Here is a 13274-nt window from a genome sequence, read left to right as displayed (position 1 = left end):
AGATAACAAACGGCAAGGCTGCTCAGTAGACCGTATGTATAAAGCATAAATTATAAAGAAAACATTGGAAATGAGCAAATTCAGTTTATGGAAAAACGACCACAGTTGCAATAAAACGTTGAATATCCAAATTTTTTTAACGAATGTGCACTTTTTTAAACGGAACAATGAAATTTCGTCTGTTTTGATACCAATTCAAGTTACGAATGATAATAATATACATTTATGGGAATGATATAAAATTTCAGGAATAAATTCGAATGCGAAGCACGAGATACGTGATGAGAATGTGTTCGTTAAAGCCGAAGGAGCTTTAACAAATAAAATTCACAATCACCAAATTACTGTTATCGATTCTTTCACCTTTAGTTTTGAAAAGTCTGTGCAGAAAGATCGAGCGCGTAGCGCCAGGTAAATACATTATCGAGCAATGAGAATGTACCCACGAGGTGGGCAGATTTTTTTGTAAAAAGAAAAACCGTTTCTGATTTTCTTTAATTTTTTATAGATAGCTTACAATGCGTTTTAGAAGCCCTGTATATACAAAAATGGGATTTTCCTTAGTTTCTAAGAAATAATTAACAACGTACACCGAGACGAAAATTACAGCTATCCATATAAAAATTAAAGAAAGCCCAAACTTGAGTTTGAAAAATTGTTTTCAAAGAACCTAAAAAGTTTGTAAAATGTTTGTTTTCGACAAATATTTCCTCAAAATTGGGACTTATTCTGAATTAAAACAAATACATCTTAATATCATTAAAATGACCAAAGTTTGTCTTTTAACATCTAAAATAACGAATACTAGAATTTTCATCACAATTACAATCGATAAATTAAATTCTTTAGATGACTGAACATGAAATTGCTGAATTGTGTTATGTATAAAGACTATAAGGCTTCCATCAGCAGTTATTCCACTTTGAACGTTTTAATTTTAAACTTACGATTCTTAATCTTAAGGCCTTCAATTAACTTTATTATTAAATAATTTATAAAAATAATTGGTTTCATGATTAAATGTATAAACTCTTAAATTAATAATTGCTTAAGATTAAAAAATGTATGCTTAAAGTATATAACTGGTTAAATTTTCAACGTTAAACGTTAAAGAGAATTTCAAATTAATATTTTTAAGTTAAAACATGGAAAAATAAACAATTTTTAAAGTAAAGTATGTTAGGATTAGCAATCGCAAACAATAATTTGAATTATTAATGTTATGTTGCCCACTAGCGTTGTGAAATATTTTTTTGTCGGTGGAATAGCGGTTTTCCATCTACCAGTCTAAACTAGCGTAAATCAAGTTTTCGTACATAGTATTGGAACCCAGGCCTACAAAATGCAGTCTGCAGACCGGGGTTCGAATCACAACCTAGCTGAGAATGAATTTTTTCACAGCTAAAGGCTATAATCATTTTAGTTTAGACTAGCAGATCATAAAATATAATTCCACAGACAATGAATGTCTTTAAATTTGCAAAATATTAGAAATAAAGTAGTTCAAACTATTTGAAAATATTGTTCATTTTGACTAAAAATTAGAAAAAAATCCCAGTCTGAAAGTGAACTGACTCTAATGTATACTAACAATTTGAGAAGTAGAGAACTTCCGACGACGGAGACGGAACTGAGTGCCATTGCAGCAGAAGCCATCCAGGGTTGAAGAAGGAAGCCAAAGGGACTGAAAACACCTGCAGCTATCGGAATTCCTAATAAATTGTAAACACTGGCAAAGAGAAAATTCAGTCTTATTCGATTCACCGTCTTTCGAGAGAGATCCAGGCACGCGACAACATCCAGCAAATCATTCTAGAAAACAAATAAACGAATTCAGGTTCGAAAAAAGAACTAGCTACCACACGTTGCTCGAATTAAAGAAAATAAGGTAGTTTTATAAGATTTTAAGAAAAAAAACTCACCCTCATCAAAACAACATCAGCAGCTTCCACAGCAACATCGGTACCAGAAGCAATCGCAATTCCCACATCAGCTTGTGCAAGAGCTGGACTATCATTAACTCCATCGCCGACCATCGCGACCCTGATTCCCTTTTCTTGCAGTCTTTGAATTTTTGCTACTTTATGTGACGGAAGAACTTCAGCGAAAACCTTACTAATGCCAACCTGTCTCGCAATAGAAGCGGCCGTCTTTCTATTATCTCCCGTCAAAAGAATAACTTCCAAACCCATTCTCTTCAAAGTATAAACCGCTAAATGCGCCTCAGATTTCACCATGTCCGCTACACTGATCATAGCTACCAAAGTATTATTTACAGCCGCTAATACAGCCGTATGGCCTAAACTTTCTTCATCAATCATCCCCAGTTCCACTTCCTGAGGAATAAGAACTCCATTTCTTCTCATCCATTCCCTATTCCCAATGCAAACTTCATAAGAGTCGACCTCCGGCTGATCTCCTTGGGAATCGGGATTCAGCAGCAATTCCAAATTCACATTTTGCCTCTCTTGGATAGAACTAATCATGGACACAATATCCACAGGAACTCCATTCAATTCGAACGTTCCTGACGTTAGTTTCCTTGTCTGGTTCATGTAATTGATGATCTTCTCCGATTTCAGGGCCCAGGAAATTGTAGTCGTGAGGTGAGAAACTTTACATTTGAGTCCACAGCCAGCAACAGCCTGGAAGTTTGAGCATTGGCCGCTTACTTCCGACCCTATCGTGTCCTTTACGTAGCGGACAATAGCTGAAAATTAAAAGATATGTCATTAAAATTCAATCATATTTTATTCCTGGCGCTGGCTATGATTACCTATAAAATAAGAGATCCCCTAAAAAAACAACATGCTACAGATTTCGACGTGCTGATTTCGAAAAAGATTTTGATTTTTCCGAAAAAAGCTTGCTTACACGAATCCGAACTAAAACATTAAATTGTCTGTTAATAACAATTTTTACAATAAGAAAATTTCGAAAATGATTTTTTTTCACAGAGTTTTTATTTTATATCGACATTTAACTTGACCTATTTTAATTGTCGGCAAAATTTTCTTAATTAATATCATTAATTTATAATAAATAAAATCTCTTTTTGTAAAAAAAAAATAAGAAAAATTAGATATTTCTGTTCGTATTGTATAAAAATATATACAACAGCTAAGATTAGTAGAATTATATTAATCTTCTAGAAATAAGTAGTTCTTCATGCTTGAGCGCGCAGAAACATTAACTAATAAAAGAAGCGTCGTATTAACTCTGATATAAAAAACTTATCAACTGAATAATTAAGATAATTTTTTATAATAATTAAAAGTTAATGTATCGTATTGGCCAGACATATACTATGTCAAGTTAAATGCCGATATAAAATAAAAACCCTGTGAAAAAAGTAATTTTCGTCATTTTGTTATGGTAAAAATTGTTAGTAACAAACAATTTCATGTTTTTAGTGTGAATTCGTGTAAAGCATTCGTCTATGGATAAAAAATGTACGGGAATGATTATTCGTAAGAATTATACTTTCGCAGCTATATGATTGTCGCACTTTTGGAATTTTCGGAATTTTTTTAACTTTTTCCAAAAAAAACCATTGTTCGTGGTAGAAAATGGCAAGATACCTTTTTTTATGATATTTTATTTAATTGTCGCGAGGACTATTTCTTTTCTCAATTATGTTTCAGGGTTGGTACAGAAGTGTTAATTTTGTGAAATATCGAGTCAATTCTATTAAATTTCAACACATTATACTGGCCACAAACCAGCATAGGAACAATCTGTTGTAAAATTATTATTAGTTGAAGCAAGCCCTGATGAAAAAATGTTGATGACAAACTACCATGTCCTTTTTACAGATGAACGTAGAAAAATAGATTTTGTAATAATTCGGCATAGAAAACTTATAAAAAATCACGAATTTCTACAAAGATTTATTAATAATAATAGTTTTGCCTCGTAAACATAGATGCAGTTTTTTATATTTTGTTTGCAGAAAACTACACACTTCTACACATAATTATAAATAGCTAGCATTTTTTACGAAAAAATAGGAAAATTTACAATCCCATAATAAAGTATTCGTTTTTCATAATTTGTCATTGGTTTGCATAGAAAATTATGAATTTCTAAAAATGATAAGGAAAAATTGAAACCTGAAAAAGCTGTATTCGAAGTTTTTTATATTAAAAAAAAAAATTACAAATTTTTACATACAATTATGAATAAACACTATTTTCTAAAACAAAAGAAAATTTACAACTCAAAAATAAATTATCAGTTTTTCATAATTTAAACAAAGTTTTTGTAAGAAACTACGAATTTCCACAAATATTAATTAATATGTAATCAGCTACAAATTTATACGAAAAATTAGAAAAATGTGGAACCTCAAATGAGTCATTCTAAAAATATGTACCGATTTTTTCTAAACACCCCCCCCCCCCAACACACAAAAAAAGCGTTACGTATTTTTCCAGCAGCCCCAAATCGTTAATTCCTAAATTTTGAAATTTTTGGAAAACGATGGATGGTACATGAAAACTGATCAAATATCAAGGGGTTCCTTAAGAAAACGATTCTCGTCAACCCCGAACTGACAAGTATCAATATTGATAAAATTTTAGATGATATAAATTTAAAAACGGATCACTTCAGATTTTTCTTACGAATAACTAATCCCTCACATTTTACGCGATTCTACGTGAAAGCATGAAAATATAAGACATTTTTATAGAAATTCACATAAATGTATAGATATTTTCATCGAACTTTATCAAAGTTTTCGTAAAAATTTATAGAATTTATTTCCACCAGAGAATGTAAAGGGATGTTCAATAATTATTGAATTCTAAACAATTCTCACTAATATCATTATAAACAAAATTTTAATTCGCGATAAGTACTAAAATAATAATTATTAAGACCTTAAAGTACGTGCAAATAACAGAAAAACCAGTTCCTTTTTCCAAATTCTGTGAAGACTTCCAGGTCCTGTAGCAATCCTGTATTTCCAGGTTAATACAGAATATTCATTTCTAAGCTTATGTTTAGAACAAAATGGAACTCACCAGAAGCAATAGGATGTTCGCTATTAACCTCAGCAGTTCCAACAATCGCCAGAAGTTTGACAATCGAGCAGACTTTCTCGTCAACAAAAAGTCCAATTCTAGATACACTCGGCGTTCCATTCGTCAAGGTACCAGTCTTATCAAATACAATTGACTTAACTTTATGTGCGTTCTCTAAAGGTTCGGAACCTTTAATTAAAATTCCATTTAAAGCTCCAACTCCGGTACCAACCATAACTGCAGTCGGTGTAGCCAATCCTAAAGCACAAGGACAAGCAATTGCCAAAACCGACAAAGCGCACTTGAAAGCGTACTGATAAATCTTCTCTACCTTGCCTAAATTATTCCTTAGAATTTGTTCATTGTGCGAAATAGGCAAGGCTTCGAAATTCGCATAGCCAACTATTATCCAAGCTAGCAACGTTACAATCGACACGGCAATAACAAAGGGGATAAAGTATCCAGCAATCTTGTCAGCTAGTTGTTGAATTGGCGCTTTACTCGACTGAGCCTCTTCCACGAGACGAACAATTTGAGCTAATGTCGTGTGTTCTCCAGTGTGAGTGGCTTCGATTAATAATGGACCGGTTTGGTTTATGGAACCTCCTATGACAACGGAGCCCACTTTTTTATGAACTGGCATGCTTTCACCGGTTATTAGACTCTCGTCACAAGCTGAATTCCCAGAAAGAACTCGACCGTCGACGGGAATTTTTGCACCCTGGACTACTTTCAAAATGTCTCCTCGTTTCACAAGGTCTACGCTTATCACTCGTTCGGAGAGTATCTCTTTGTTCGTGCCTAAGGTCACAAGGACGGCGTCTGTGGCTTTTAGGGAGAGGAGTTTCGAAAGCGCTTCTGATGTTTTGCCCTAGAAAGATATTAGGACCATTTTTATTTGTTGTATTGAATTGTACAGTCTCACTTCAGAGATGAAAAATAGTGACAATAGAGGGATGTTTTAAAAACGAATAAAATTAAATAAAACGCTATAAGAAATGCATAAAATAATAAATATTTAGCACTTCAAATGTTCTTCTTTCAAGCATAAAGTCCTATCGATTTGCAAAAAGTATTTGCACAAACGAAATAAACTTTGAAGTTAAGACACTTAGAAGTTATTAGGTCCGCTGATTTGTTTTAAAGTTGTAAGGCATAAGAGAAACAAAGACAACATTTTTAGTTTCTAAAAGTTTTTGTTTAAATTTGTTGACAATTTTTTATAAAACATTACAATTCCACTCCTTATAAAGGATCGCTACAGAATTTGGATTTCAAAATTCCAGGCCCTTTTTAAGTTTTTTCCAGGGCAAATTAGAAAAAATTTTAGGCCTTTTAGGGAAAGATCAAAATACAATCAGAATACACGTAAAGAAGAAAAATAACACAAAATTAAATTAAGTAAACTCTGCTTCCAAGTACTTGGCAAGATAAAGAAAATCTTTTAAAATAATTCCTTCTTCATATTACCTAATGCAATTGATAAATTTTCTCCAAATAATAAGCTTACAGGTTCACGATTGACTATATCCTAATTATTTACATATGGGCGATTTTTATGTCTTTAAAATATTTTCTATTTAGGATTTATTCTGAAGCATTCGCATGCGATTAATACAAAATGCTGATTTTGAAAAGCTTTCGATTTAAAAATAATGAATTTTTTTAGCGATATTCAATTTCAATAATCAAATTTGAAATAAAGTTATAGGCTGTTTCAAACTACTTCACCTTCGAAACGAATTAATTTCTAGCGATCAATTTCTGTTAGCAAAAAAATATTAGTTCTTAATCAGCTGAATACACCGTCAAATTTTGTTTGAAATAGTTTAATATCTTTTACCACCTCAAGCGTGTTGAAAATGGGAGAAATTGAATTTAAGCGTGAAATATATAAAAAAGGAATTCTTACAGTCACCATTTTCTTATTATGTACAACGACATGCCAGAAGAATTCATGAAACTACATATTTGATATTAAAAAATGTAGAAAATTAAACATTAAAAATAGGACAAAAACTTTTTTTTATTTTTTATTTTATTTTCGTTGTATTCCACGCAGCTAATTACTTTAGAAATAAATTATGAGAAGTAAATAACTGATTTATTAATGATTAAAAATCACAATTTTTGAGTAAACTCCGCCTTGTTTCGGAAATGAGGCATCTCTACTCTTGATTAAAATATGGCCTTTATGTAACCGTTTCTTTTTTCAGTAATACTATATGAATGAGTATTTAAATGATATAATGATATAAATGAGGTATCTTTACTTTTGATTGAAATATAGCCTTTATGTAACCGTATCTTTTTTCATCAATACTATAAGCATTTTTTGAGATAATTTTATGCGCGGAAATAAAAAAAGTTAAAATTCAAATTGAAAAAAATTGAATCAATTTTTAACTTTTGATATATTTTTAATATAAAATAGATACTTCCATAAATTCTTCCGGTACATGTAGTTCTACATATATAACAAATTGGTCATTGTAAGAATGCATTTTTTCATATATATCACGCATACATTCAATGTTTCCCATTTTCAACCCGCTTGAGGTAAAAAAACATTAATCGATTTCAAACCAAATTTTACAGTATATTCAACTCATCAAGAGACAATAATTTTTTACTAATATAAATTGATCACACAAAATTAACTTTTTTCAGCCTACCATAATGCATATAGACCGAGCTCTAAGATGGAAATAAATAATAGATCAATTTAAAGCATTCTGACTAAATTCTTCTAGATTAGCCTTTGGGACAATTTTCAAAAATATTTGCAAAATAAAAGTGAAAATTAGTGGCCCCTAATGCTACTGCATTAATGGTATTCTTTCAAAATAGTAGCATAATATTTACATATTTCGAAAACAGTATTAAAAAGTGGTCATAGTTGTGTGAAAGAGAAAGACTGAGTTTATAAAAAAAAAATATCGAACAGTAAATAATTCTTACCTTGGCTACGTGTTCAAGCCACCTTCCGAGACTGATGAAAACAAGCAACATGGGTGGTGTGTCAAAGAATGTCTGTGGACTGAGACTTTCTTGCAAAATAATAGCTGCTGCGAGAACGCAAACGGAATAAACATAAGATATTGTTGTAGTCATCGAAATTAAAACGTCCATGTTCGCAGATCCATGCTTCAAAGCTTTGTAGGCTTGGACATAAAAGTGCCACCCACCGAAAAACTAGAAAAAATTGAATTTTTGAAAAAGATGGAAATATAAATTAATTTTAACTTCAAAAATTATTTCTTAAAGTAAAAACCAAGAAAATATAAAAAATCCAAATATAAACAAAATAATTTACAAAATGATAAAGTTACCTGAACAGGTGTCGAGAAAACGAAAAGAATAAGATTTTCCCACGACACACCTGGAATCACGCAGCACATATCTTCGTGAGATTTATGACCGATTGACATATCTAACATGAAATAAGTCATCGCTATCATACACGGAACTCCGAATATTAATGATATCAAAAATGCAGTTTTCCATTTTTGTATCTCTTCCCTAAAAAATAACGACACAGTAATTAGAGACGACAATAATCTGGGAAAAAGTTAAGGATGTTGCAAAGTTGGTAAAATACTCTTCTGAGTGAAAGCATCTTTCTTTACATGGAACTTACGGTTTATTCGAAAACCACTAAAATCTTGAAAGTCGAAAAACTAAAAATAACTTTTTATTGATCATTTTAACAATTATTAAATCCCACGCAGCACATACGATAATCGAAATACATAAGTGCGTTGTTTCTTTTAAATTGAAATCCCACATGAAGAAGGGTGCTTTCACTCAAAAAAGTGTTTAAAGAAACTGAAATTTACAATAGAAAGAAGAGTATGATACTTGCTTTTGGTCCAAATAACTCCTATTTTCTTTATCTTTATTGCTGAGAAGGCTAGCCGTGAAACCCAATTTGTTAATACATTCCAAGATATCTCTGACTCCAATTTTATCCGAATCATATTTGAATTTTCCTCGTTGAGTCGCGAGTGCGACCCTTGACGATTGAACGCCCGACAATTTCTTAATTGTTGATTCTATTTTATTCACACAAGATGCGCAGGTCATTCCTGAAATCTATCAAATGATATTTACGAATTGCCAAATTTTCCTCAGAGAACACATGGAAAATATAGAATATATTGACCAGTTTAAACGGAAAACATTTCATTTTTACCATTTTTAACAGTCAAAATCTTACGATAAGAATAGATTAAATTAAATATCTCCATTTAAATGACTGAAACAAAAATGTAAACATACCATAATTTCTACTTCACTCTCCCCGTTTCCTACATCGTTAATCTCGGCAGGAAATCCCAACTGAGAAATACTCGAAGCTACATCAGTTGGCGTTATTTTTTCCGGGTCGTATTTAACTTCGGCTTTCGCAGCCATCAATGCTACTAAAATACTATCTACTCCATATAATTTTTTACAGTGCTTCTCAATCGCAGTAACACAAGATGCACATGTCATACCCTATAAAAATAGAAAACACCACGTAAATTCAAACTTAATTTTAATAATTCCAAATTACTTCAATTTCATTTTAAAATTTTCTCTGAGGTTCTAAAAAATAATTAAAACACACCTGTACGTGCAAAACACATTTGGCCAGTTGTTTTTCAGGTTTTACGTCTCCGCCTCCATTTACTTGAATCGCAACTTCCTCTTTTTTATTATTATTATCAGAATTACTTTTTATTTTCTCGGTTTGTCCATTTACTTCTTTTACGAATGCATCAAAACCCATATCCACAATAAAATCGGCTAATTGATCTGGAGTTATGTCGCCGGAGCTGTAGGAAATGTTAGCTTCTTTCCCTTCCAAACTGACGTGGATTTCCTTCACTCCTGGTTTTTCGGAAATCATTCCTTTTGGGTGAGAAATTACAATGAAAAAAAGAAAAAGTAACACTAATTAAACGCTAATTAGAATAATTTTTGAGTGTTAATAAAACAGTTCGAAAAATTGAAGTCTTTTAAATTCGAATGCCCTGAAACTCGAGTCTTTTCATGTAAAATACTTAATTATTATCGTTAAATTTCTATAACAATTTCGATTATTATTAATTTTTTTAATTTTGCCCAAATTTTAACTACTTTAAAATTGAAAAGCCTCAGTTCTTGAAATTTAATTAATTTTTTCAACAATAAAATTTTAATTTCTAATTATAATTGGAGTTATTTTTTAATGAACTACATAGCTTTGAAATGTAAATATATCCACATTTTAATTAAGATTGAAAAGACAAGGATTCGTAAGATTTAAAATACTTATTTCTCAATATTGCAAACCAATTTTGTAATTTACATTATTTAACAAAAAAATGTGATTCTCTCTAAACGTTTTACTTGATTTTTCATAATTTTTAGATAATTTATACTTGGAAAATCTTTGCATTCTTTTTTTTAAGCTTTAAATTTAATCCGCAACTCGTTTGAATTTTAAAATAAATCAATTTAAAAAAAAAGAAATAATGGACGCGCCTTTTATTCATATCTAGAATCATCTTCATCCTGAAAGCTTTGCATATTTGCTTTTGATATTGCTTATTAATTGAAACTTCAAACCAGAAAAGATACATCATGCTTTTTCACTGTATGATTATTATTTAAACTCAAAAAATTTCAATCGTGAAGATTCTTAAAATTACAAGCTTTTTTATTTAACATATTTGAAGTTTGCAAATTTTCCAGTGAAAATGTTGTTTTATTTTTTTCAGTATGGAATATATACAAAATTCAAGGGAATGTTTTACAGTCACTTGTGTTTTACTTGAAAATAATCATATAAAAAATGCTATTAAAAATACTTTCAAAATTAGATCTCATTTTTAAATATTGTCCATATTTTATATATCGCAAAATTTTATTATTTGAATTCCAAATTATTAAGGGGATCTTTTCATATAAATGGTTCAAAAATCGATTTTGTAATTAGTTGATTGCATATGCATCCAGAAATACATGTGTAAAACTTTAGACCGAAATTCGAAAAATTGCGGGAGATATGAATTTTTGTGTCGCGTCTTGTTGTCGTCCGTTCCAGGTGCGCTCGATTTACTTTGATAGCAGCTTGTCCAGCGTCATATTTCGATCGAGTTAAAAGCGTGCATGTACCGAAAATGGCTCGCAAAGTTGGACAAACTGGTTCTTATCGTCATTCGCAACCGCGAATAATGATAACTTTAAACGCTTCTTTCTCAATACCACGTTTTTCGAACTGGCATGCACGATAACTAAAAAACGGCTTGACCGATTTCAAAAATATTTATATTAAATTAAAGTGCATTACATTCTTGATATAATGACTTTTGAAATCGATACCAAAAATTATCACTTTTTATAAACAAAATTGACGAGAAAAGTTGAAAATGTTGCAAAAATTGTAATACAGGGCTTTTTCATAATAAAAAACAAGTTTTTCTATAGAGGACTCCAAAATAAATGAAAAATGTTTTGCAATTTTTATTCCAGAATTAATGCCCAAGGCTCTATCTGCATGCCGTTTACCCTTACAAAAACTGCATGGTCCACTTTGACACCTCAGCTCCTGAAACTGAGATATATTTTTTCCAACGCATTCATTTTGTGGTAGCTTTAAAATCTCATGTTCCTGCAATGAATAGTTTTTTTTAATCCACGCGCGAAATTGAGTCGACCCAAACCCCACCTATATGAAAAGGTCCCCTTAACAAACTTGAATTATATTTTCACATCAGAAAAGATCGAAATTTAAATTTTTTTAATTAACATAAAGTACTTTGAGAATTTGTTTAAAAAATTCTTTTTATGGTCATAAATTCTTTTCAAATAAAAAAAAAACGCTGATGTCTTTTAAATATATATATTGAGTAAAACTAATGAAATGTATCTTACCAGTAATACTATTGACACAAGAAATACACGTCATTCCATCGATATGAATACTACAATTACTATTAGCGGGCTCGAGACTTAAATGATTATTATCAGATGATTTTTCTCCAGCTGGTAAAAATACCTCAAAACCCATATCGATAATTGCGTCGACTAATTCCTTAGGGGAAGTTTCACTCGCTTTGTATGTTATGTGTCCAGCTTTTTCCTCTAAAAGGACTTTAATATCAATCACGCCAGGATGAACTCTTATCATCCCTTCTATATTATTTACACACGATTGGCAAGTCATCCCTTCGATGAAAATTTTTATTGTAGATATTTCACTAGAATTAATTTCGTTCGATGTTTGAAGCACTCGAGTAGAATGTGTCGTTCCTTGAAAGGTCTCATCATTTTCCTCGTCCCTGAAAGAATAAATAATTATTTATCAACAAATTATTTCAATTGTTAATAAATCGAAATTGGGTCAGAAATGGCAATTTTCAGAAAAAAATCACACTAATTCAGGGATCATAGCGGTTCAGAATATCAATTTCTGGTAAAAAAGGGGGATTTTTTCAGAAAGAAGATTAAAAGGAGATTTTATTGATTACTAAAATCGTTTTCTGACATATGGGTGTCTCACGAATATTGAACGAAAGTGCTATCTAACAGTAGCGCTGTTTCTTGAGCAATTTTTTTTTCTAATATACGTAGATTTTGATTTATTATTCTCATCAAACATTTTCTATTGTACTATTTTCAGTACAGAATCCTAAGTTATCCAATGTATGTTTCTAAATAAGATAGGAAGAAATAATTTGAAAAATACAAAAATAACTATTTGAAAAATCTGCTTTCTCTGTTTTTTGTATTAACCTATCGTTATATTATATCACCATATTATAATTATAATATAACGATAGGCTTTAAAAGGATTGTATTATATATTACTATATAATACAATTTTTTTAAATGTCTTTCTTAACTCGTTTTTGCCCTCAACTGTTTTAACTCATTTTCGCTCCGACCATTTTTTTAACCCGCTTTTGCGATCAGTCTCTCAATTACGAATTACACTTAGTTAAAAGATGTACTAGCTTGTAAAAAATGCATTTTTTTGCTGTTGAAGATTAATCATTTTAGTTGAAAATTCATTTCTTTGGTATCAAATTCTACTTTTCTGGTAGAAAATTGATCTTTTTGGTCGAAAATTCATATTTTTGGGCTGTAAGATCTACATATTGTTACTATGAATTAAAATGTTTTTGTTTGGAATACCATAAGTACGCTAAACTCTAGCTTTCGGTCCAGTGTCCGAGGTACCTGAAAATAACTTTGGTCACAATTGGGGGGGGGGGG

General features: G+C 30.9%; 1 protein-coding gene across 4 annotated transcripts in view; it reads right to left on the bottom strand.

Moving 5' to 3' along the window:
• The window catches only part of LOC117176122 (copper-transporting ATPase 1), a 32659-nt gene that overhangs the window by 6186 nt on the left and 13199 nt on the right, over positions 1-13274 (bottom strand). For all 4 annotated transcript variants that reach the window (XM_033366183.1, XM_033366182.1, XM_033366181.1 and 1 more), the window contains 9 exons: positions 11931-12337; positions 9640-9923; positions 9309-9527; positions 8893-9122; positions 8360-8549; positions 7989-8222; positions 5028-5898; positions 1923-2710; positions 1592-1812 (listed from right to left, as the gene is read on the bottom strand). In XM_033366183.1, the coding sequence (XP_033222074.1) occupies positions 1592-1812; positions 1923-2710; positions 5028-5898; positions 7989-8222; positions 8360-8549; positions 8893-9122; positions 9309-9527; positions 9640-9923; positions 11931-12337 (3444 nt within the window). The remainder of the gene's footprint in view (positions 1-1591; positions 1813-1922; positions 2711-5027; positions 5899-7988; positions 8223-8359; positions 8550-8892; positions 9123-9308; positions 9528-9639; positions 9924-11930; positions 12338-13274) is intronic.

This window comes from Belonocnema kinseyi, chromosome 7 (assembly GCF_010883055.1).
Source record: "Belonocnema kinseyi isolate 2016_QV_RU_SX_M_011 chromosome 7, B_treatae_v1, whole genome shotgun sequence".
NCBI lineage: Eukaryota > Metazoa > Arthropoda > Insecta > Hymenoptera > Cynipidae > Belonocnema > Belonocnema kinseyi.
Note: the sequence above shows the minus strand (reverse complement) of the source record. Positions and strands in the feature narration are given on the sequence as shown.